General features: G+C 47.6%; 2 protein-coding genes across 4 annotated transcripts in view; one reads left to right on the top strand and one right to left on the bottom strand.

Annotated features, from left to right (window-relative positions):
- Positions 1-11,465: 11,465 nt before the first annotated feature.
- On the bottom strand, positions 11,466-25,426 carry LOC128780621 (uncharacterized). Of its 3 annotated transcripts, XM_053921998.2 has the most exons (5): positions 25,093-25,426; positions 19,828-19,898; positions 15,803-15,940; positions 15,211-15,318; positions 11,466-14,386 (listed from the first exon to the last, which is right to left on the bottom strand). In XM_053921998.2, exons 1-5 carry the CDS (start codon positions 25,422-25,424, stop codon positions 14,052-14,054), a joined length of 984 nt encoding a protein of 327 aa, XP_053777973.1. In that variant the 5' UTR covers positions 25,425-25,426; the 3' UTR covers positions 11,466-14,051. The 3 variants fall into 3 exon arrangements, 1 of the variants encoding a protein (XP_053777973.1); XR_011651045.1 differs by having other exon boundaries at positions 11,466-14,602; positions 15,211-15,940; positions 24,677-25,426; XR_011651044.1 differs by having other exon boundaries at positions 11,466-15,940; positions 24,677-25,426.
- NUAK1 (NUAK family kinase 1) overlaps positions 25,234-25,467 on the top strand; it is a 72,222-nt gene continuing 71,988 nt past the window's right edge. Inside the window, exon 1 of the mRNA XM_024579250.4 lies at positions 25,234-25,357. The gene's annotated coding sequence lies outside the window, so the exon portion shown is untranslated. The remainder of the gene's footprint in view (positions 25,358-25,467) is intronic.

The raw sequence follows: 25,467 nt of genomic DNA, 5'->3' as shown, positions 1-25,467 counted from the left end.
TATAATAAGGGCTTGGTGATGATGAGCCTCTTCAACTTGACCTTATCTGAGAAGCACTTTATCCTCCCTTCCATTCTAAATGATAGCTTTGCTGGATACAGTAATCTTGGACGTAGGTCCTTGCGTTTAATCTTGGGTAATGTAATTATGATGTGCCTTGTAGTGTTCCTCCTTGGGTCCAGCTTCTTTGGGACTCTCTGAGCTTCCTGGACTTCCCAGAAGTCTATTTCCTTTGCCATATTAGGGAAGTTCTCCATTATTTGTTCAAATAAGTTTTCAATTTTTTGTTCTTCCTCTTCTCCTTCTGGCACCCCTATAATTCGGATGTTGGAACGTTTCAAGGTGTCCTGGAGGTTCCTAAGCCTCTCCTCATTTTTCCAAGTTCTTGTTTCTTCATTCTTTTCTGGTTGGATGTTTGTTTCTTCCTTCTGGTCCACACCATTGATTTGAGTCCCAGTTTCCTTCTCATCACTATTGGTTCCCTGTACATTTTCCTTTGTTTCTCTTAGCATAGGCTTCATTTTTTCATCTGTTTTTCGAATAGATTCAACCAAGTCTGTGAGCATATTGATAACCAGTGCTTTGAACTGTGCATCCGATAGGTTGGCTATCTCTTCGTCGCTTAGTTGTATTTTTTCTGGAGCTTTGAAGTGTTCTGTCATTTGGGCCATTTTTTTTTTTTTTTGTCTTGGCGCGTCTGTTACTTTAAGGGGCGGAGCCTTAGGTGTTCACCGGGGCGGGGTAATGCTGGTTGCTGCGCTGTGATGCTGTACGTGGGGGAGGGGCCGAGAGGGAGCAATGGCGCCCGCTTCACTCTCCACCGTATTTCAGTCTTCCACTCTGCTGCCCACAATCAACCTGGGCCCCTCTGGTGCTGGTTCCCGAGTAAGTGGGCCTGTGCACACTTTAGGCCCCTGTGGGTCTCTCCAACAACCTCTCCTGTGAGGCTGGGAGTCTCTCCTGCCGCCCCAACCCCCAGGGGCGCTTTCAATCAGAGGTTTGAGGCTTTATTTCCCCGAGCTGGAGCCCTGGGTTGCGCAGCGGTCTGCTTCTCTGCCCGCCGTTTGTCCGGTTTATCTGTGGGCGAATGTGATGCCGCAAGGTGCTATCCGCCACTCTGCCTGCCCCACTCTCCGCCACTCTGAGTCCGGCCCTCTGGGTTTATCTGTGCAAATGTGGGACCGCAGGGTCTGCTAGTGCTCGGACTGCCTGCGCCATTTGTCCCACACTCCGCCAGTCTCAGTCCTGCCACAGCCACGCGAGTCCTCTCCACCCCGGTGCCCGTCTCCGCCCCTCCTACCAGTCTGGATGAATGGTTATTTTCTGTTTCCTTGGTGTTGGTCCCCCTTGCTGTTCGATTCTCTGTCAGTTCTGGTTGTGCGAGGAGGCGCAGTGTGTCTACCTACGCCGCCATCTTGGTTCCCCCTATACCTCTCAATCCCTTCATCTTTGTCACCCAGCCCCCAGCCTTCCTCCCCCTAGCAACCATCAGTCTGTTCTCTGTATCTATGAGTCTGTTTCTGTTTTGTTTGTTTATATTGTTCTTTAGATTCTACACATAAGTAAAATCCTATAGGATTTGTCTTTCTCTGACTGACTTGTTTCCCTTAGCATAGTACCCTCTGGGTCTATCCATGCTGTTGCAAATGGTGAGATTGCATTCTTTTGTATGGCCAAATAATATTCCATTGAATATATGTACCACAGTTTTTTTATCTACTTGTCTATTGGTGGGCACTTGGGTTGCTTCTGTGGCCTGGCTGTTGTAAACAGTGTTGCAGTGAACAGAGGGGTGCATATAATCTTTTGAATTAAAGTTTTGGGTGACTTTGGAAATATTCCCTGCAGTGGCATCTCTGGGTCATAAGGCAGTTCCATTTTTAACTTTTTGAGAGACTTCCATAATGTTTTCCACAGTGGTTGCACAAATATGCAATGGATCTGTTTTGTTTTTTTAATGAAAATCAAGTACGTGCCTCCCATCTTCCTCCTCTTTTACTTTTCCCCCAATTTCTTCCTCTGCTGCCCTCCTCCCTGCCCCCACCCCAAAGGCTTCTCCTCTCTCCTTCTCACTCTGTCTGTTTTCTTCTGTCTCCCAGGCTTTCTCTGCTCCTCTGGATGCAGGGCATATGATGGCCACCTTAGCTCCTACCTGTCCTCTTGGTTCCAGCAACAACAGAGAAGAACCAGAATTCCTGAGTACTAATTACAGATTTTAGAAAGACAAAATCCAATCAGCCCATTTGGGTTCTTGGAGGGGGTCCCTAGGGGCATAAGCCAAGCAGTCAATAAGCATTAAATGAGCCCTTAGGCACCAGGCTGTGGGTTTATTGCCACGAGCCAATTAGATTTTTTATACTCCTGTTAATTGAACGCTTCAGTAAGTTAGGCGCTGTGCCTGCACCCATGATTTTATTTCATCCTCACAGCATATTCTTACTCCATTTCTTCTTACCCATGAGGAAACTGAGGCTCAGAGACATTGAACCATTTGCCCAAGATACATAGGTAATAAGAGACAGAGCTAAGATGTGAACTCAGGTCTTCCGACTCTAGACCACCAGGCCCCACTGCCTGGAAGACGCTGACTGCTTCTGTGAAGGTTCAGGAGTGAATGAAGGAATGAGGGACTCTGTCACTATGACTTGAAAGATGTGTCAGAGCGTGGGAGAGACTTGTTTCATTTCAAAGCTTTCCCAAAGCCTCGCTACTCTGACTTACATAACGGTTATTCCCGACTCATCATTTAAAGTACTTCTTCAGCCTGTCTTGGAACTTCATCTGCTGGCTCTCCAGCTCTCTCTTACTTCAACTCTGCCCCAACTCAAGTGACGACCATACTCCTCCAGAGGCACCCTGCCCTCCAGCCTGCACTGAAGTCCCAACTTGTGTCTGCACCCCTCAACCAAGATAACTGACAAAATAGGACTTTATCCAAACATAACTGTGCCTTGTCCAGACCCCTGCATGAGAGGTGAGGTGAGAAGTCTGTGCATTGACCACAGGGAAGTCTAAATGGGCCTTGACATTTCATGGGTTCGGCTACTGAACCATGCCAGACCTCTCTGTAGAGCTGAGATTGGGGCAGGAGGCTTATATTGTTTATATTGGTCTTTAGATTCCCCACATAAATTCCCCACATAGATTCCTGGTTAAAGTGGTAATAAAACCATGGAGAAAACTGTTGTCTCAGTAGCCGATAAGAGAAGAATTCCTTTTGTGGAGCGAACCTGTTTATTTGTGAAAACACTGATGAAACCGATTGGGGTGAGATCCCTTGGAGCTCATACGGAGCGTATTAAGAACTCCCCGAAGGCAAGGGTGGGGCCCTTTCCAGGCTGGGCACAACTGTTTGATCTTTTGAAATAAGTAACGAGGAAGAAGCATCTGGACAGCGGGAGATGTTAGCAACCACTCAGATTATTCTCAGTACTAACTCCGACTGATATTCAGCTAGTACCGCATCACTTCAGCCCTCAGCTTGGGACATGCATTCCATTTTGATCTGTCTGAAGAGATTTCCCAGTTTGGCTGAGGGAAGACCCAGAGAGGGTCCCCCCACCCCACAAATGGATATCTGCTTTGAAGGCAGGAATGGCATTTTCAGTAAAATCTTCTGGGGAAAAATGATAGAAGGATGATAGCAGATCATTACTGCACACATTCAATGGAGGTAGCTTTAATGGGTCCCTCTTAGCTTTTCAAAGTCAATATTAAGCAACAAGAATGGCCCATTTTTTGAATAACTAGTACTTATGGGAATGTCCCATTATTGCATGTTTCATTTGTTTTAATAATGGAAAAATTTATCTTTCTGAGAAAGATACACACAGATCGTAAGTGCAACTCACTGGAAGCGGAGAGAATTAAATCTATTTTCACCCTTTTCCTGAAAGATAGAGAGAAAACATTCTTTAAATGTATATTGAGTTTCAAGAGGTCCAGTCGGGAAATAAAAAAAAAAAAACCATACTGGGTATGTCTAACAGAGGGAACTTAGTACAGGGTATTGTTCTAGAGATGTTTAGAAGGGCTGAACAAACAAAAACCAGAAGAAGGAGGGGTCAGGAAGAACGGGAGGAGACACCTGGGCACCCAGCGCTGCTGGTGTCCCTGGCAGGAGCCCCCTCACTGTCGCAGTGACATCTGGGTCAGTTGAAGAGGTGTTTCCTCAACTTAGGCTGGGACTCCAAATCACACAACCCCTGCTGTCACCAGAGCTAGCTCCGCAATTCCACCTGTCATAGCGTCAGAGCGGGGAGCCGCCCACTTCCTCCCACCAGAGGCTCCCATTGGTGGAACTAACCCGGAAGCCAGCGGGTAAGGGCACCTGGGAATTGTAGTTTGCAGGTTACCTAGCTCCAGGCGTACAGAGCAGAGCACAGAAAGGCAGCTGCAAGTCTGCAAATAAATAGGTAAATTATGGGCCCAGGCCTATGAAAGGGGGATTTGAAAAAGGGTCTCCTGGATCATCAGGGCCTCAAAGAAAGTGGTGGAATTTCAAAGGGAGCTGGGTGATGAGTGTATTGGGAAGAGCCAGGAGGATTGGGGTCGATGGGTTGGAGGACCCACAGACAGTCACGTAGGAGAGGTATGACCCTTCCCACTACCTCTTTTAGGTAAATATTTTACTTACTTAGGAAAAAGGTGAAGGGCTTTATTTTATTTACTTTTAATATTTATTTATCTTTAGAGAGAGGAGAAGGGAGAAAGACAGGGAGAGAAACATCAATGTGTGAGATACTTTGATCGGTTGCCTCCCGCGTGCCCCCCCACTGGGGACCAGGCCTGCAACCCAGGCATGTGCCCTGACGGAATCGAACCTGTGACCTTTTGGTTCACAGGAGGCGCTCAATCCACTGAGCCACATGAGCCAGGGCAGTGAAGGGTTTTATATCCAACTTGATGTCAGTGTGGGCTAAGACAGCTCATGAAGGCCCAGGACCCTTGAGGCAGAGACAGGAGTCCATGGATGACTGAGTCCCTGGGAATGTGCCCACATTTTGGACAGAACTAGTATCCTTTAGCTGTGTCTGTGCCTCCTAATGGCAGTCCTATATGATCTCAAGGGTTGGGGGCCCCAGTTTAGATCTAGGTTACAAATAGAGTTTTTGTTTGGAATTAGAAGACCTAATTGGTGCCTCTGCTCTGCCTCTTACTACTTCTATGACCTTTGAAAGGAAACTTGTCAAAAGTTACTTACACCCTCTCTTTAGCATCTCAGACTCCTCCTCTTGGAAATGGAGATAATAATGGTTGCTTTGCAGGGTTGTTCCGAGGATGCAGTGAGATAATGAATGTATAGCTCCTCGAACAGTGCCTACTGGGCATGCTTTTCCCCCTCCTTTCCTGCAATTCCCTCCTCTTCCAGCCATACTTTGAGAATGTCTTTTCTGTCCCTCAGGGCCCAGCTCCTGTGTCACTTCCTCCAGGGAGCCTGCCTACCTCTCAGGCAGAGCGAGACCAAATTTCTTCTGTGTTCCCACTGTCCTTTGTGCTTTCCATTCTTGGATACCTCCCGGCAAAGTGTTCTAAGGGAGGTGTTTGGTTTTATGCCTGACCCCTGAGCTCACTTAAACTCATTAAAGGAGTTAACCTCACTTTACTGGTGGGCTCATTCTTCTTTCATAATAGAGTCCTTAACTGGGCACATGGTTATCCACTTCATTTCGTAGCCATCCTCGCAGCAGATGTGGCCCTGTGACAAGTCGTGACCAATGGGATATGCATGACTGGGTGTGAGGGAGGTGGTCTGTCCCCTCTCCCCTTCCTCTTTCTCCTTTCTGCTGGCTGGAATGGACAGGGCAGTGAACCATTTTGAACCGTGTGGATGAAGGCAACATCCCCTTTTAGTTTCCTGGGGCTGCTGTAACAAAGTACCACAAACTTAGTGGCTTAAATAGTAGAAATTTAATGTCTGAGAGTTCAGGTGGCCTGCAGTCCAAGATTGAGGTGTCAGCAGACACCTGGATCTGAGGGCTGTGGAGAGAATCTTCCATGCCTCTCTCCCAGCTCCTGGGGTCTTGCTGGCAAGCTTTGGCGTTCCTCGGCTTGTAGCAGTGTGACCCCAGTCTTTACCTTCGTGACATTCTCTCCACGTGCATCTCCATGCCAAATCTGTCCTTTGTAGAAGGACACCAGTCATATTGGATTAGGGACCCACACACATGTGCATATATGTGACCTCATCTAAACTTAACTAATTACATCTGCAACCATCCTATTTCCAAATCAGATCACATTCTCAAGTACTGGGGGTTACAACTTCCACATATGAATTTGGGGGGAAGACAGTTCAACCCCAACAACCTTGGTGGAGGCTGTGCTGTACCGCTCAGAGTACTTTTCAGGACCAAAGAATGTATTCCCACATTCTTTGAATGTATTGTCAGCCCTCAGCTATCAGTCCTTGCTGAGAATTGCTCTCAGGTGAAGAGAGTCTTCTAGTCCAAGATCACCCCTCCCCGAGGGCAGCCAGTACTCACGTCCAGTGTCTCTGTGTATGCATAAGGCTTTGCCTCAACTCGGACAACTCTGAAAGGCCATTACTGCTTCAAGGCTCCCCTAGGGGATGGCTGAGGCCTTGACCGTGACCACACCAACATCCCCCTCTCTGCTCAATCCAGCAGGTACCCTCTTCCGTAGGTGTGAGCCCTGCATGCTAACCTCTGTCTCGGAGTCCTTCTGGGAGGCCAACTGCAATACACCCTAAAGAACCCAAAGCAGAGAGGAGTCCTGTGCCCCCAACCCCAGGGAGCTTCCCTATTAGTCCTGCATCATTTGCACGTGGATTGTGATAAGAGAAAGGAATAAATTGCCCTTCACTCAAGGTGTGCCTATTTGTGGTCTCTGTCATCGCAGCGGGAAGTGTACCTGAAGCACCTGGGGAGGCTGCAGAGTGACGATTTGCACTGAGCAGATGATTACGCTCGGTGAGCTCAGATGGTCTGTCTAGCCTGCAGTTTCCAGAATTCCCAGATATTGTGAACACAGCACAGGGGGCCATGGACTCCAGACATGGGCATCTCTAGGGAAACTAACAAATACTTGTTCGGAGTTACATCCAAGACCTCTAATCTCCCTGCAGTGGTCGTGGTGGTTGTGATGGTTGCGAGGCAGCCATCTGGGCAGCATCTGCAGATGGCGTTTGGGATGCACTGGCGTAGTGTGGGCGAGGGCAGGGGCTCACTGAACTAAGGGGACTTAGTTCCAGCTTTGAATGCCTCTCTTCCCACCTCTGTTATTTTTCAGGCTTCAATTGCCTCATCTCTAGCACAGAACTAAGTTATTTGAAAGTCCTTGCTCCTCCTACATCAGAAAGTTGCACAAGGCCAAATTGAGCCCAGATGAAGGGCTTTGAAAGGTCAGCAGTGCTGTCTAAATACACGAGGTGCGATTATCATGATTGGTATTGACATTAAAAGGCTGTTTTGGTCACAGGTTGTGCAAAGCGATGCTTGACAGATGGTATTCCCATAATGCTCCCAGCGGCCTTGTTACTGGGGGATTTTCCACTGAACGCAGTTCTCTTTCAAAGTTTTGTTTTGAAACCAGAGAGCCAGTGAGGAGCCTTGGTTAATCCTGGATGCAGGCTGAGCAACTCAACTAGCTGAGCATGGAGCAGGCCTTTTATCTCGACCTGGACCTTTTGTTGACCTGAGAAGAGAGTTTCTTTCAGCCCCTAAGACGGCTAGCTGGCCACGGTTGACCAAATGTCCAGGCTTATTGTAGTCTCTGGACGGAGTTGAGCCAAACTCTCTGCCTTTGTCTTGATATGCATTCTTTGGAGTGTGTGTGAGTGTGTGTGTGAGAGAGAGAAAGGGGGAGAGGGGAAGGAGGAGAAACAGGGAAGGGGGAAGGGGTCATAGCATATTGGAGCTGGACAGGACCTTGGAGCCGATGATATAGTCTCTTCCTATTGCCAGACATGACACAAGGCTCAGAGAGGGCTAGCATCTTGCCTACCATTACACAGCAAATTAGGAGACAGCTAGGTGCAGAGTGCAGGAATTTTTAAACTTCTAGGCCAGAGCTGTCCGCCCCCCCCCCCCCCCCCCCCCCCCCCGGCAGAGAGGCTGTTGACCGCGCTATCTCACATTTGATGGCCTCTATCTCCCAGACAGCACAGCTGGGGAGTGGGGCGGAAGGACTGGACTCATTTGCTTGGACCCAATTTCACTTCTGATAACTGGTTCCTCCCTCTGGTGTTGCTAGATCCTTGTTAGATTAGCTGTTGCTGGAAAGCAGCCAAGGGCACTGACCCAGCCAACCCTGGCTGACCCTACTTTGAAACGCAGTAGAAAGCCGATTGTGGTCTGGGGCACGGGCAGCACGACACCCTCTGGCTCTCGGCAGGCTGCGCCAGCACTGCTGGAATTCCTCCATCAAAGGCCCTCTTTGGGGTTGCCTTTCTGTGATTCCTCTGTTTAAGATGTAAATACCCCTGGGAGCGGCCACCCTTTTCCATCTGACCTGCTATTGTTGCCTGAGCGTGTCTGGGACTCAGAGCAGGTCCTGAGAGAGAACTGAGCTGAGCACATGTGGAGTGGGGTGGGGTGACAGGGAGAGCATGCAAGGCAGGACCTGGGTCGTGGGAAACACATTTTTCTCATGCACAGCTGCAGGGAGGGCTGGTGGGCTCTGTGGGTCCCGGTCCCTGCCTAGGGGAGGGGCGTTTGACCTTCTTGCCTGATAATCTTGACCTAATCCTAATTTCATGTAGACTGTCTGAGAAGTCCAGGCTGTCCCCAGATTTGGCTCCTCCCACAGGTGGGGAGCAGGGAGCTGGGAGGGGGCAGTGCTAATCATCTGAGAACAGAGGCTACTGGGGTTCAAGGGCCCAGGCATGTGTAGCTGACACTTTTGGCCATTTGGGGGACATTGACGGACTCTTGAGGGCCTTTCTTATGTTCAAGGCCTCAAGGTGGCCTTGGAGAGAGAGCAGAAGGCAGACTTAGTGCTCAGTGATGGCTGTGGGGGAGCTTGGGAATGGGCCTATGCAAAGGCAGGGGAGGCCCCCTCTTCCTACTGTGGTCTCCAGAGAAAGGAGAAGAACCTTCTGACCTGTAGATATAGCCACTCCACACATCCCCATTGGCTCTGCCTTCTCACCAACGGATCAGCATTTCTTTGGGGAAAAAAGAACATTACAAAAATAAAGCCGTAGAAAATATAGAAATACATAAAGAAAAAATCAATAACAATCACTTATAATCCTATTACCCAGTGAAAATCACTGTGGGCACTTTGGCTTGTGTTCCCCTCAGTATTTGCATGTGTGTGCATGCCCACATGCATGTGCACACACGTGTAACTGCACACACATGTACACCTATGCACACACCCACACACGTGCATGCATACACACGTACACGTGCGCGTGTGTGTCCACACGTGTATGTGCACATGTGTGCAGGTGCATACATGTGTGTGTAGGTTCCAACAAAACAGCGCTGTTCCCCGTCTGATGGTCTGATGTCTGATGTCTGAACCTCCCGAGATTCTGAACAGCCCGTCGGGAAGATCTGAATGTAGAGAAGGGAGCATTACGGAGATGCGGGCTGAGCTGAGGGACAAACACGCAATGGTGTGGCCCTCTAAGTCTAGCCAGCAACTGGAAGGACTCACCTCCCCTAAGGCTGCCAGGGGAAGTGGAGCTGTTCAATTTGGAGGAGCTGTAGCCATGGAGGGAGCTACAGGGCAGGGTCCGTGACCAGGAAAGGAGGGATCAGAAACTGCTGGCAGCAGGACACTTCTCACCTTCTGACCCTCGCTGCTGCCTCCCATTGGCTATGCCCAATTGAAAGCCAGAGGTCAAGGGGGCCCAGATGTGGCCCACAGGGGACAGCTTTCCCGGACCAGAGAAAAAACAGAATGGATTGGTATTGCGGGGGGGGAGGTAGGGCAAACAAATAGACACAGAAACTTCTTTCCCTGGAGAGGGTGAGTGAGGAGCCAGAGAGAGGTTGATTTTGATGGTGGAGTGATTTCACAAGTAAGTACAATCAGGCAGGATGGAAAAAAAGCCCCTCCCCCACCTCCCCTCATCTGTTTGCCTATCTCTTTATCTCTCTGTCTGTTTGTCTATGTATCTATCATGTATTCCTGTCTCTAAATTCTTCCAGGAGAAAACCGGGGGCAGTAGGAAGGAGTAGCTACGTGCAGGCTGTGGGTCCAGGTGCTTGAGTTGGAGCGCCGGTGGGACCTCTCAACAGCGGTGGGAGTTACTGAACCTCTCGGAGGATCCGTTTCCTCATCTCTCCATGGGACCCATGGTGGTTGCGAGGATTAGATGATTGAATGCCAATGTGCAAAATGTTTAGAACAGTGTCTGACACATAGTAGGTGCTCAGGAACTTTATAGCCATGCCAACAATTCATTGTAGTAGGAACTGGTGGATAGTTAGGTAACACTTTCTGGTCACCAGGTCATGAGGATGCGCCTGGAGCCGGCTTGCCCCTCCCTCTCTGATCTGCTCACCGCAGGGTAGATTCAGCTTTCCCAGTCAGGGTCCCAGGAGTGACCCTCCCAAAGATCTGTTCGGGGCACTGCTCTCCTAGTTCAAGCCTTTGAAAAGAGAATCCTCCTGGGGAGGGAGCCATTCTCACTGAGGTGCTAAGAATTGATCAGATTTGGGCAGGAAGGGAGGAGACATTTAGTGGCTCAGACCTGAAAGAAGAGAAAAGAGAAGGGAAGGAAGAAAGAGAAGCAAAGTGCTGCAAAAGGCACAAAGGGAATTGTGAGACACAAAGACCCACCTCCGCCCCTCCTCCCTTCCACCCCATCCCACAGGTGTGCACTCCATCTTCCCTCAAATGCAGGGAGGCCAGTGGAGTCAGCCAAGCCAACCTCAGTTTCCTCACCTGTAAAATGGGAATAATAAGTTCTCCATTCAAGGAGATTAAATGCAATACAATAATGTATCTGTGAAGCTTGTTAGAGAGCCTGGCACAAAACCTGAAAGCAACACGTGACCATGAAAAACAAAACCAAGGGGCATTTCTCCAAAGAAGACATATAAATGGCTAATAAACCATTAGCCATGCTCAACATCAGTAATCATTAGGAAAATGCAAGTCACCACCACAATATCACCTCATACCCATTAGGATGGCTACTATTTAAAAACCAGAAAATAATGAGTGTTGGTGACAATGCGGAGAAAGTGGAACCATTGTGCACTGCTGGTGGGGATGTAAAATGGTGCAGCCACTGTGGGAAGCAGCATGGCGGTCCCTCAAAACATTAAACATAGAATTAGCATGTTGGCCTATGATCCAGCAATTCCATTTCTGGGTGCATCCCTGTAAGAAAGGAGAGCAGGAACATGAAGAGGTATTTGCACACTATGCTCGTGTGGCATTATTCACAGGAGCCCAAAGGTAGAAGCAACCAAGTGTCCACTGACAGATGATAGATGAGCATGATGTGGTCTCTACACACCATGGAATATTATTCAGCTTTACAGAGGAAGGTATTCTGACAAAAGCTGTCACAGGGATGAAACTTGAAGACATCACGTTAGTGAAATCAGCCAGTTAAAATCATAAGAGTAGAATGGAGGTTTGCCAGGGGCTTTGCAGGGGGGAGTAGGGAGTTCAGTGGGTACAGAGCCTCAGTCGGGGAAGATGAACTAGTTCTGGAGATCGGCTGCAGAGCAATGCGAATGTGCTTACTGTCACAGAACTGAGCACTTAAAATGATTAAAATGGTAAATTCCATATTATGTATATTTGATCACAAAAAAGTAACAAAAAAGAAACAAAACTAAGGAAGGTATAGAAACAATAGTATTATTAACCACAGTTACTATTATCTTCCTGAAATTAGGTTCTGTTTATTTGCCTAACACTCTTCCTCTGGAGCCCAGCACTGTGCCTGGCTCTCAATACAGGAAAGCTTCACACAAAACCAACCAAAAAAAACACTAACTGGAGGAAAAAAACCTCAGGCAGGTTATAAGATCTCCTCCTCTTTGTCTTCCTTTTCTGTTTCCTTCCTCTGGAAGGCAGGTCCTGTGTCTTTTCACTGTTTTATTTCCAGGGCTGACCACAGTGCCAGCTTACAAGAATTTTTTTTTCAATGACTAAATGACAAAGGCTATTCTCAGGAAAAGCTTGCCTCTGTCCTCCTCCTTACCCTCCTAGAAATGCATCTTGAGGCTATTGACATGGATTATATCAACCTGGGGGACCAATGGAGAAGCTAATAGAAAAGACAGCACCTCTCTCCTAGGGGGGTCACAGCCATCTCCATTTATAGGGGCAAAGCCCATTAGGTGAAACTCAGCAACTTTGGAGCCAGGACTTGGGGAGAGATCAGCAAGGTTCTCATCTGTTTCTAGAAATGCTGAGTCCTTATTCACTAACCAGAAAAACAGACAAGTGTCCTCTGCAAGATCCAAGTCATTTCCAAAAGGACTGATTTCATTTCCTTTGAGTTACATAAGAGGCTTTCCTGGCACTTCATTTTATTCATTGAACATTCCTTTGAAATGTTCTAATTCTGGGACACACAATAGTCACTTCTCGGTAGAGCAAGATTTATGTCAGGGTTTGAGAGCTGGTATATTAAAACCTTTGGGGGCTGGAATGAAAGACCTGTTTGCCTGTTTGGCTTGTTTTCACAGAGTATTTGGAGCCACTGGGGCTCTTTCTCATCTTGCAGACCTTGTGCCTTGTCTTCGGAGTGAGAGCAAAAATGAGGAGACAGAACTGCGCTCTTTGACCCAATTGACAAGGGCAGCAGGTGGGCTTCTTGTTGCCTAACTTCAGCCTTCAGAGGACCTGTGCCCGGTCACTGCAACTCTCACTACCATCCTAGGCACACCAGGCTTGCCAATTGTAGTAGTTAGCTTTTGCTGTGTAACAAATAACTCCAAAAGTTGGTGGTTTAAAACCACAGCTATTTATTTAGCTCTGGAGACTCTGGTTATTTCTCTGGGCCAGGTGGGACTTAGGGCTGCTGGGTTCATGCATCTGTGGTCAGCTGCTGGATGGCTTGGGGGCTGGCCGGTCTTGGACAGCTGCAGTTGGGTTGGTCCCTGTGGCCTCCCACTTTCCAACAGGCTTGCCCAGTCTAGGCCTTTTCCTGTGGCAGTGGCCCAAGGCCTCAAGAGAGAGAGTAGCTGTGAAAAAGGCCCCTTGAGGTCCAGGCTTGGAACTGGCCAGTCATCACTTCCACTGCCTCTTATGGCCCACACAAATCATAAAGCCAGCCCAGATTCAAGGAGGGGAGAGGTTGATTGGAGGAGGAGAAAGACTGTGGGACTCACGTCACTCATCTGCAAGTTGGACACAATAATGCAATAGCATGACTCTGCTAGACATTTTCAGGCAGAATGCAGCATACTTCCCTTGCGCTTGTCAGTTCATTCATTCACTCATTCATTCACCTTTAGCAGGTGTTTCTTAGCAGTTCTGACCTGAGGGATGAAGGGCTACCAAAATGCGGAAGGAAAAATTGCTGCTCCAACAGTAAAAAATAACAATATCCTCTTCAAATCGAGCCCTTATATGTTCCAGACACAGGCTATTTTAACAATCCTCACCAAATTGTATTTGTTAGGTATTATTCCCATTTTGTAAATGCAGGAACCGAGGCCCAGAGAAATTCAGCAAATTTGCCCAACATCACACAGCTAGCAATGGAAGGAGTAGGCTTTGGCCCAGAACAGGCTTCAGAGCTTCCATTCTCAGTACCCATGGCTTCACCTCTATTGGGCTCCTTCTGTACTGTATTTCTTTCAGCTTTGTCTGGCTTCTTCCAGGCGGAGGCAGCCAGGTGCTAAGGAACGGCACAGTCCAGTGGAGATCTGAAACAGTAGGTAGGTCCGGGACCCGAGCAGCACGGTGAGAGCCGCTGGGACATTTTAGATAGAAGTACTGGGGACCTAAACTTCGTGGATAATTGCTGTGTCTTGCTGTGGCTGGACGGAGGCAGAGCGGGCTAATCAGTGTCTCCTGTCTCAGCAGCAGATCCTCGCCTCTCTTCACCAACTGCTTGGGCCACTGTCTCTGTCCATTCTTTGTCAGTGTGGGGATCTAGTCCCTCAGGCCAGAGTCCACTCATCACCTGTTGCCTGCCTGATTTGATGGCAACCCGCGAAGGCCAGAGGTGAGAAGCAGAGTGCAAGGCCGGAAGGGGACTGCTGTATGGAAATACCCCAGGGACACGAGAATTTCTCTGCACGTCCTTCTGGCATAATGAAGGCGCCCAGCGTCCAATCAGCTGCCCTTTTGAAAGAACACTGAGGCGGCTGCTCTTTGTGAAAGAGTGGGAGGCCAGGCTGAAGCTGGGCTGGGGCTCTTTGTTCTGCCCATTCTCTGGCTCTTCCTTTTGGCTTGCAGTCCTCTTCTGATCTGGAGGCTGAAATCGCCATGCGTTCTGTTAGAGAAAGGAGACCGAGAGGCTGCAGCAACTGTGTGTGGTTTTACAAGCGTCTTTCACATACGTACTCTTTTAAAAAATATGACACCGTCCCTCTGATGAAAGGTGTTATCCCCATTTTATAGATGGGGAAACCAAGGCCCAGAGAGACTGCATAACGGGGCGGGAGAAGTGTGCGAGACGTCAGTTTTCTTGTCTGTAAAAAGAGAAGGGCTGGGAAGGGGACGGGTGACAAAGGTGAAGGGATTGAGAAGTACAGATTCGTGGTTACAGAATGGTCACGGAGATGTAAAACGTACAGCACAGGGAATATAGTCGGTGACATTGCAATAACTATGTACGGTGCCGGGTGGGTACTGGCAATATGGCTAACCACGATGCTATACCCCTGAAACTAATACAAAATAATGCCGACTGAAAAATGTAATTGAAATAAAAATTTTTCTGAAAGGGAAGGGTTGGCCACTTGCCGGCCTAATAGTCAATGAATTTCTGCCAAATCGCTCCTTGATAAACAGCTTTGGCTGCTTGCCTTCTGCCTGTCCACACCTCCTAAATCTCCCCTGAATTTCTCCACCCCATCTCCACTCTGCCAAGTTCTTTTTCTTGGTATTTTGTGCCTTGGCTCGCCCTGAAGGGAACTGGACTTCTTTGGACGCTGTTTCGTGGTGTTTTTAGTGGGCAGAGACTCAGCCACTTGGTGGTGCTGTGGGAATAGGTTTGTTCTCCTAAAGCTACCTGGAAGTTTCTCCAAAAGAACTTCAGGTTTAACGGTAGGGACACCAGAAACGGTGTGTCGGGGGAAGAGGCGTGGTTCATACCTGTGCATCTGTTTCTGGCACCTGTGCACATCCCCATCGTTGGGGCAGCTGGGGCTCCGAGTTCAGAGGTTTCAGGAATTCCGAGTGAAGTGCTTGTACTGGAGGCACCTGACAAAGACAGATCTGGTGGGTCGCCCCATTCATCCAAATTCCTGGAGCTTCCCGTCCTGCTGGGGGGACAGTCAGTCTCTCTCCTCCCCGTGTAGAATGTGCAGTTTCTTTTTTTGGAGCCATTAGGTATACAGTCAAGGGACTGCTCTCTTTCAAAGAGCTGACTTTCTGTGACTTTCAAACCACCGCTGTTTGTGAGTCGTGGTGTTGCCTGCATAGAAGCTGCGGTGCAGCCGGAAAAAACCTGCGCTGGAGTCCTCACTCCCTGTTTGGGAGCTGTGAAGCCTCAGAAAGATTCATTCATCTATTTACTCATTCACTGGGTAGTCAACTGAAAAGTGGGGAGCATAAAAAGAGCTAATCCCAAGTAAGATGCCATTATGGAAATTAAAAGAGCCCATGTGTGTGAAAGCATTTTGTAAACTGTGAAGCATGACACCGATGGTATTGGAGACTTCCCAAGGGCAGAGGACGGTCTTACATTGCATAACACTCTTTATCCATCCCCAGGCCTTGCGCAGTAACTGCATCTCATCGATGCTCGCGTCACGCTTGTTGGATGAATGGATGAACAGGTGGATGCAGAGATCATAAAGTGAAGGGCAGACCGAAAACGTGCCTGTGAAGTGAAGGGTTTCAGAGGGTGAGGCTGGAGAGGGAGCAGGAGAAGCAGGCCCCTGAGAGGAATTTGGGGCACGTGCCTCATCTGCCAGGAAGGCAGCTCACCATCCCTCACCAGCTGGCGGCCCGGGCAGCCTGGCTCCACTCGTGCCCAGCTGCCAGACCCTGGGCCATTCGAGGCCCATGTGACTGACTGTTCCAGAGCAGGTGAGCCAAGAGCTTCTGCCATCAGAGGCAGGCTGGTGATGTGCCCGGAATGCTCACCCTCTTGTGCCTGCTTTTAGAGCCTAAGTCCCTGGTGACAGTAAACACAACAGGTACAGGGCCTGACACTGAGCTGCCCTGGGTCTTGGTAGGGCGGGAGGAGGGACCCGTATCCCATGGTTGGAAACACAAATAAAAGGAGGACAGGTAAATATAGGCACTTATGTTGGAAATCTAGATCTCAAGCCTATTTTTCCCTGACCTAGTTTTTTTGTTTGGGACAGAATTACTTGGGAACTTGTGTTTGCTTTACATGGTTATTGACCTGGTATTGTTTATATGTCATAGACTTGATAGATTAAATCAAATAGTATTATTTTTAAACAGTAATCATAGCAGCTACCATTTTATCATTGCTTACCACGTGTCTATGTAGCTACTGTGCTAAATACTTCATAGATATTATCTTATTTAGTCTCGTAAGGTAAGCATTAACCCTGTAGGGTCATATCACGTAACTCTGTAAGGTGAAGTGTGATACCCATTTTACAGATAAGGAAACTGAGGTTTAATCTTTAATTATTCATTAGGGTTTTAGAGCTAGCAGATAAAAGGGCTAGAACTCAAACTAGTCATTCATCTCTTTACTCGTTCCCAAATAATTATTTGAGAACCTATTATGTACCAGGTACTGATGATCTATGAGTGAATAATATAGATAAAAACTCCTGCTTTGTCCAGGCAAATACAACAAATAAGTATAATACAGTACATGCTGGTAACTGTGACAGTGAAGAATAGAGCAGGGGAAGGGGGTAATGAGCATCAGTGGTGGTGGGGGGTGCAGCTTTCAATAGGATGGTCAGGAAAGACCCCACAGACAAGGTGACGCCTGGGCCAAAAGCTGACGGTGCTGCGTTGCTGAGCTGCATAGGTCAGAGGGTAGAACTTCGATGCATTTGAACTTTGCCCAGTGGGGCAAATTGAAAAATTGGGAGGGCAAGGAAGACTTCTGTGGACTCACCTTTTCTCTTAAGTTTGTTCTCCCTTTCCTGGACTATGCATATCCAGACTAAGAAACAAGAAAGTAAACTAGGGAGGAAGTAAAGGTAGTAAAATGTATCCATCCATCCATCCATCATCCATCCATCATTTAATGTTAACATGGCCCCCATCACAAACCCAATCTATCCTTTCCTTAGAAAGAAGAATAAGATCTAGACCTGTCCTGTTGGGTACAGTAGCCTCTAGGCTTGTGGCTATTGAACACTTGAAATGTGACAGGGGAACTAAAATTTTAATTTTATGCAATTAACTAAATTTTAAATTAAGAAACCATGGAGCAGTGCAAAATATTTTTCTGTTAACTATAACTTTATTGTTTTGATAGGGTTAAATTTCAGTTTAACCATTAAAAACTTAACTGTGAATTGAGATTTATTATTTATTTTTTATTATTATTAATCCTCACCCAAGAACAAGTTTATTGATGTGTGTGTGTGTGTGTGTGTGTGTGTGTGTGTGTGAGAGAGAGAGAGAGAGAGAGAGAGAGAGAGAGAGAAACATTGATTGGTTGCCTCCCGTATGCACCCTGCCGGGGGATTGAACCCTCAACTTAAGGTATATGCCCTGACAGGGAATCGAACCCTCAACATGTTGATGTATGGGACAATGCTCCAACCAACTGAGCCACCTGGGCCAGGATGAATTGAAATTTGTTTCAATGGTAAAATACACAACAGTTTTTGAAGACTGAAGAATGTAAAATATGCCCTCAGTGGATTTTTATATTGACTGCATATTGAAATGGTAATATTTTGGACATACTAGGTTAAATAAAATACATTATTAAAATTAATTTAGTTTTTTACTTGTTCTTAATGTGGCTGCTAGAAATATTAAAGTGATATATGTAGCTTACATTATATATCGCATTAACAGTGGATAGCACTGTTTTAGAGCTGACCATTCTGGAGCTCTCAGGCAACTGGGCAGAGCTGGGCACATGGTCAAATAATTGCAATACCACAGGGACAGAGAACTGAGCCTGCAGTTCTGAGATCAAAGGAGAAATGACGTCTTAAGCTAGGTCTCTACAATAAGTAGGAATTTGTCATCTGCAGGACAGGATACAGGCATCCCAGGCATTGGGCACAGCGTGTGCAAAGGCAGCGAGGCATGAAACAGTGAGAAGTGCCCTGGAACGCAGGGTGCATGGTGGGAGGAGGTGGTGTGGATGCGCACCAGGAGCACTGTTAGGGTCCGACCATGCAGGGAGAGGGGAGCCAACATTACTCAGCAAGAGACAGTCACTGCTGTGTGCCAGCCACTGTGCCCGATGCTTTCTCCTACATCAGCTCCACACACACTTGTTGAGTGCCTACTATGTGCTAGGCATTGTTCTGGGTGCTGAGTATACAGCAGGGAACAAGACAAAGACCCTGCCCTCATGGAGCTGACCTGTGGGTTAGGACAAATAGGAAAGAGAGCAAACCCAGGTCCGAGAGAGAGGCCCAGTGACTTGGGCAAAGTGACACAGCTAGGGACTGCTCAGGGCAGCATTCGGATCCAGGTCTTTCTGATGCTAATGTCAATGCTCTCATTATCTCCTCGAGCTGTGTCAGGCTAAGGAGTTTGGACTTTGTCCTGAAGGTCACAGGAGGTCAGCAGAATCTTGCAGGAGGGAGACTCGGGTCAGATGCATGTTTTAAGAGCAAACAGATGCGTGTTTTAGGAACAAACTATGGTGACTGCCCGAAGGAAGGACCGCACTGAGGAGGCTGACCACAGCGCGGTAGTTCCTGCTTTCTAGTCCTCATGGGCGCCTCTCCTTGGCATGTGTCATAGCCCCTTCCCACTCCCCCCAAATCACATCCTTCTCTTCCCAAGTCTATTTTCAATACAGTGGCTAGAGGGAGACTCTTCCAACTCAAGTCTGATTACGTCACTGCTCTAATCAGAATTGGCCAGTGGCTCCTGCCTGACTCAAAACAAAAGCCACAGTTCTTATATCATTGCACAGAACTCTACAGGATTTGGCCTTTAGTGAACTCTCTGGCTTCCACTCCTACTACTCTTCTATTTCACTCCACTCACAACGACCTCCTCACTGTTTCAAGAATCTGACAAGAATATTCCTGCCCCAGGGCCTTTGCACTTACTATGCCCTGTGCCGGGGAGGCTCTTCCCCAGGTGTCTGTATTGTCCCCCAGATGTCCAGATTGTACACTCCCTGGCTTCCCTGGGGGCCTCTGCTCAAATATCACCTTATCAACAGAAAGTCTTCTCCTTGCTGCCGCCATCATACCCTACCTACCTCCTTAACCCTGATTTTTTCTTCCTACCAGCCCTTCCCGTGACCTGACCTTTAATACACATATTTGCATTATGGTAAGTTGTCCATCTGTACACCTAATGAAGGCAGGGATGTCGTTTTTGTTTACTTCTGTATCCCCAGTCCCTATTGATAGATTCGTGATGGGCCCATGGTAAGCGCTTAGCTCATATGGTTGAATGTGTCCATTCACACAGCAAAATGTAGAAAAGAGCTCTTTACACCTCCACCCACCTTGCTCAGAACCCCTCATGTAACCTCAGTGGAACCCAAAGGCTCTCCCATTGTAGCCAATCAGAGGTGTTTTGCCCCACCCACCCTAGCATGCGCTCCTGCGTGTGACATACTTTCTGGACTTTCTGGTGGCTGCTCTTCCCAGGGTGCCGTGGAGGTGTTTTCCGCTTCTGGAGTGCTTTCCCTGTTGATGGAGAATTCACCACACTTCAGTTGCTTTTCTCCACAGCAGAACCTTCCAACGAATTCCCCGCTGCTCCCCTCCCCCACCCCACCCCAGGAAGAAGCTATCTTGTTTTTCAGTATACAGTTAAGACAGAGAACACGAAGCAAACGGAACTGTTGCTGATTGTCCTGTTTCCCCGTCCTCAGCACACACGCACAAAGAAGGGAAAAGATAAGGCATGTGCGAGGAATGTAAAACCGAAATCTGCAAAAGGGTCAAAATTGTCAGCGCTGGAGGGTCACCATAAGTCACCTTGCCTGATGACATCCTCCCACAGAGAGGCAAAGGCACCTGCCCCAGCTGGCACCACCGGGTACAGCGGGGCCTAGAAGGCCTGTCCTTGACTCCATACTGTGGTGGATGCTCAAATGGATGCTCTCCCCAAACAGGAGGCTTCTGCCCTCTTAATCACCAGATGGATGAGAAAAATGGAGAGTAAGGTCTCAGTCTGGGTTACTTCAGTGGAAGCCTCGTAATATCCCCTGGTTCTGTTAATAATTCTCTTTCCTGATGTCATCTATCGATCCCCACGAAAAGGTCTTGTTTGTATCCTTTTCAACACAAAATATAATACCAGTGGGAAGGTGGCAAATAATATTAACAGCAACTTTTATTAGGTTCTAGTGCCCATCTCATGCTGCTTTTAGTACTTCTGTCGCATTAACTCAGTCGGTCCTCCACAGAAACCCTTTGAACTAGGTGTTATTAATGTCCCCATTTTAAAGATGAGGAAACGGAGAAACAAAGAGGAAGTTGCCCAAGAATGCACAGCTTAAACACTGTGGAGCCAGGGTTTGAACCCACTGGTTTGTTTCTGGAATCTCTGCTCTTAACCATTATCCTTACTGTGTCTCTAGCCACTTAGCAGGGGAAGATGCATAGCTTCCTCTTTTGATTTGTGAGTAAATTTAAGTTTTTATTTTAGTATCTATTTCACATCCGAATAGCCTGGGTGCTCCCAAGAAGTTTGGTGGCCAGAGGGCAGTTGATTGCTGTGCGTTGTATTTATTACCCACAGGCTGGAGCCTCATGAGGATGAGACCGTTCCTGTCTTGTCCCAGCACATCCTCAGCCCCAGATAGCTGGCGTGTAGTAAGAGAGTAAGAGATATTGTTGAATGAGTAGGTGTGTTTCTTACTGTTTTATGACTACTGAATACTCCTCTTTGGTCTCTGATACGTGTACCTGAGGAAAAAATTAAAGAAAAAACTCTGGCTCCACATAATCTGCTTTCTCCTTAAATAAGCAAGTAGACAGTGAATATAAAAGTGGCATTTTTGGTTTCAACTATTCAGATGGTTGTTGTAATCTTCAATTTTGCTTTTTATAGGTAAATATGACTTAGCATAAGCTGTATGTGTTAGTGAGGGTGGTACTTGATGCTGTAACAAAAACACCTTCTAATTTCTGGGGCTTAACACAGTACAAGTTTATTTCTCACCCTGGCACCAGTCCAATGTCCTGATCAGAGGGGTGGCTTCATTGTTCAAGGTGATACAGGGACCCAGGCTGCTTCTGTGTAGTGAGTCTACCATCCTTTGGGGCCTTGGAACCCTCCACTTCCAGGGAGGCAAAGTGGGGAAGGCAGACCAGTTTTTAAACGTCCTAGCCTGGAAGTAATGACCATCACTTTTGCTCATATTCCATTAGAAAGAACTAGCCACATGGCTATGCTTGGATGCAAGGGAGGCTGGGAAACACAGCACCAGCTGACCAGCTCCCCTGTAAAAGGAGAAGCATGAGTTTCTGGTGGGCAGCTAGCAATCTTTTGCCACAGTGAAAGATAAGCATCTTCTTAGGTTGCTCTTTAATGCAAAATGTCTAGCAGACAACATACTGAAGTTAGAAATGTCACAATCTTTCCAAAACCTCATCTAGAAAAATGAAAGACTAGTGTCAACCAAAGCATAAGCATTCGTTGATGTGAGCTGGGATGTCAGGCAGCTTGGAATAGAGATCTGAGCAAAACCTTTCAAGTCAGACACTTGGGTTCAAATTCTGATTCAGGCAGTTACTAGCCACCTGATAATCATTGGCAACTTAATTTCTTTGAGACTCAGTGTTCTTAATAGCCAAGTGGGGGTCATACACCCAAATGGCAGTTTTACGATGATTAGAAGTAATACACGTAAAGGTCCTGGAAGACAATAGATAGTAGATACATGATAACTGGCGTTACTGTTTTCTGAGCAAAGATTTCTCAAGAAAGCAAACGTACCTTCTTACTTTTATTTTTTTTTAATTTAAAAAGTATTTATTTATTTTTAGAGACGGGGGAGGGAAGGAGAAAGAGTGGGAGAGAAACATCAACTGGTTGCCTCATGCATGCCCCCAGTTGGGGACCTGGCCAGCAACCCAAGCATGTGCCCTGACCAGGAATGTAATCGGTGACCTTTCGGTTCGCAAGCCGACGTTCAACTAACTCACTGAGCCTCACCAGCCAGGTACCTTTTCTTTTAAATTGCTTTGGAAATAGAAAGTGTAATAGGCCTTATGTAATATAAGTTGTAGGACCATGTGGATGTCATGCTTCTAACTGCAGATGTTTCAACCATCCTGTATCCAGATGAAGGCAGAAATCAGCCTAAATGAGCAGTGTGATTAAACTGCTCATAATTGCCTGAATTCTAATAGGAGCCCTGGAGGATGAAAAATAAGTATAATAACCACGATTTATTGAGTGTGTATATTATATCCCTTAATCCTCACACCTACCCCATGGGACATATTATTGTTACCACCACTAATACAATCTATGGTATCACCATCACCACTTTGCAGATGAGAGGACCGAGGCACAGAAGGGGAAAAGAATTGTTCAGGATTGTCAGTTGCTACTGGTAGAACAGGGATTAGAACCCAAGCCATATGACTCCAGAATGCAAGCTCTGTCTAAATCCAGGAGTCTGGGGTTGGAGGAAAAGCTTTATCTATGGAAAACAGTTGAATACAATGCATGATAACATTGTGCTGAAGTGTGGTTCAAATTATAAATGCTATAGGAATTCAGTCTGGAGAGGAACTCCCAATGCTTGGGCAGGGGCAGGACTGTGTGCCAGGCATTGTACTGGGTGTTTCCATCCTTCCCATTTAAGGAGAGGCAGCACAGTGCCTGTGGAAGAGAAAGAGCTGGAGGTTTGGGACTGGAGAGGTAGGGTGTAAATCCAGGTGCTGCTATTTACAACCTGTGTAATCTCAGGCAAATTATTTAACCTTTCTGGTATGGTTTTCTCCATTGAAAACAGGGATCACAACCACCACTGTAAAGGGTTTACTGTCATTAAATGGTACCAGACTGTGTGGTTGGTACTATTCACTCAACAAATGCTGATGAAGTCCCAGGCCCTTGTGAGCAACACTATCAGCCAGAATAAGCTAGGTTATGTTGCTGTAACAAACAACCCCCGAATCTCGCTCACACTACTTTTCCGATGAAGGTTAGCTGGGGCTGCTCCGCCACTTTTTCAGAGACCCAGACTGGCTGGGGGAGGCTCTATCTCTGTATTGTCATGGTGGTCGAGACAGGATTGCCAAGACTGTACTTTCAGAATTGTCAAGACATGGGAATTTGCCCAATGGATCTTAAAAGTTTCTACTTGAAAGCAATGCTCTTACTCAATCACCCCAAACAAGGCAAACAGCCACAACTAATTTCAAGAGGTTGGGGTTGTAGATTCCTACCACATCCTAGGGAAGGGAAAGGACCCGGAATTATGTAGTGAAGTTTTAATGACCACAACAGACATAATCTATTTACCTGTAACACAGATTGGTAATCTATAATTTAAGAAGAGGAAACTGAAACTCTGAGAGGTTGTCATTTGACCAAGGTCACACAGCCCATTCACTGGGGAACCAGGCTCAACCCTTATGTTACTCACTCTCTTTATTCTACATGCACAAGGTGTAGGAGGTCTGTCCAGAAAAAGTCCAACCATTGTTCATATCATGAGGCCGGTTTGCGTGACATTGATATAAACTGGCAGCCAAGGAGAGTGGACTGGAATGTGCATGCACGTACAATGACGCCTTCACTATAGTCAGCGAGGGTGGTGGGTGCTAATGAGTGAGCATGTGTACTCTGTGGTCATCGCATTCAAAATAACTGAGCAAGTACAGCAATGAATCTGCATCAAATTTTGCATTAAGCTTGAACATTCCTCCCCAGAAACTATTCAGATGATTCAGAAGGCTGCAGCTATGGGCAATTGGTGATTGGCAGCTTTGTCACAGCAATGCGCCAGCTCATGCATCACTGAGGTATCATTGTCCTACATACAAGGTTTCCTGTATCATCTTCAATAAATGTCTCTATTTTTCCTATTACATGGCTGGATACTTTTGGACAGACCTTGTACAGACTTTGCATCAAAGCAGACCAGAGTTGTAGGATGGAGGCAGGCAGGCACTGCAAGTATGGAGGATGGAAAAGGAATTGAATAAACATGGCCTTTGTGTTTCTATAATGCAACAACTACTGTGCTCCTGGGGAAGGCAGGAAGGAGCAAAGGGGTTAAGTGGAGCCGCAGTAGAAGAGAAGTGTGGACAGATGAGAGGACCAGGCACTGGACTGTGGCCAGCAGCAGGCATGGAAGATGGGATGGCTGCCCTGTTTTAGGCCATTACTCTGGAAGCAGGCAGGGGGCTTATGGAGAGGACAAGCTAGTGCAGTAGTCCAGGGTAAGGTGATAGGGGCAGGCAGGAGTGAAGACAGCAGGAATGCAGAAGGGACGAACCTGAGAGCTGCAGAGGAAGGTCCAGCCCCGTTCCCTGGAGAAAAAGTAAAGAACCACCGGGAGATCTGCAGAACACACCAGACATTCTTCATACCTCACTCTTCCTATCCCTGTCTGGTATACAGCACCATTTATAAAAAAATTTTTCCCTAAGGCCTCTTTTTCTCTTGCTTTCTTCCTTATTTTTCCTTGTCTCTTGAAGAAGGGGTGCGTGTGCGCGCGCGCGCTCAGCTTTGCTGTGGTCGGAGGCCCTCTCTGTCTGGTCTTCAGCTTTGGGGGGTGCGGTCGCTGTTACCATCTCCAGGATCTGGCCCTTTTAGTTAAAGGATAAGTCGCAAGGGCCAAGAGGCCTGCAAGTCGACTTCTGCTCAGCAGGCCCTGGGCCCGGCTCCATATGAGGGCCCTGGTTAGCTCACCTCCGGAGGCAGCCTTGGTGGGCAGGGTGGGTGCCCCGCTCCGTCCTGGCGCCTCTAGCACCCCATCTCTTCCACGTCCCCAACATTCCTCCTCTCCCAAGAGGCCGCGCGAGCCAGAGTCCAGGATGGTGACGGAGGACCGGCAGTCTGGCGGCGGGCCCCAGGTTCAGCCTCGGAGCCTCCCTTCCTCTTTTCTTTGGGGAGGTCTCGGGGACCAGGTCAAAGCCCTCTTCTTGGGGTTCTCCGGGGCGCGCAGCTGCCCTAGGTGGGTAGCCCTCCCCCAAACTGGCGAGGCTGGGGTGCCAGCCCAGGCGGGGCGAAGGGGTGCGCATGCGGCGGGAGTCGGGCCGTGACTCACCGCCTGTAACCCAACAC

The sequence above is a fragment of the Desmodus rotundus genome, chromosome 3 (assembly GCF_022682495.2).
Source record: "Desmodus rotundus isolate HL8 chromosome 3, HLdesRot8A.1, whole genome shotgun sequence".
NCBI classification, from domain to species: Eukaryota; Metazoa; Chordata; class Mammalia; order Chiroptera; family Phyllostomidae; genus Desmodus; species Desmodus rotundus.
The sequence above is the reverse complement of the archived record's forward strand: the minus strand, read 5'-3'. Positions and strand labels throughout refer to the sequence as shown.

Excerpts from the sequence above, each read along its gene's own strand:
- LOC128780621 (XM_053921998.2), bottom strand. The coding sequence starts at position 25,424 with ATGCGCACCCCTTCGCCCCGCCTGGGCTGGCACCCCAGCCTCGCCAGT. Across the intron at positions 15,941-19,827 it reads GCCACCAGAAAGTCCAGAAA|GCACGTTTTCGGTCTGCCCT; the intron begins GTATGTCACACG and ends TTCACTTCACAG. Across the intron at positions 15,319-15,802 it reads GATAAAGAGTGTTATGCAAT|GTGCCTCCAGTACAAGCACT; the intron begins GTAAGACCGTCC and ends TGTCTTTGTCAG.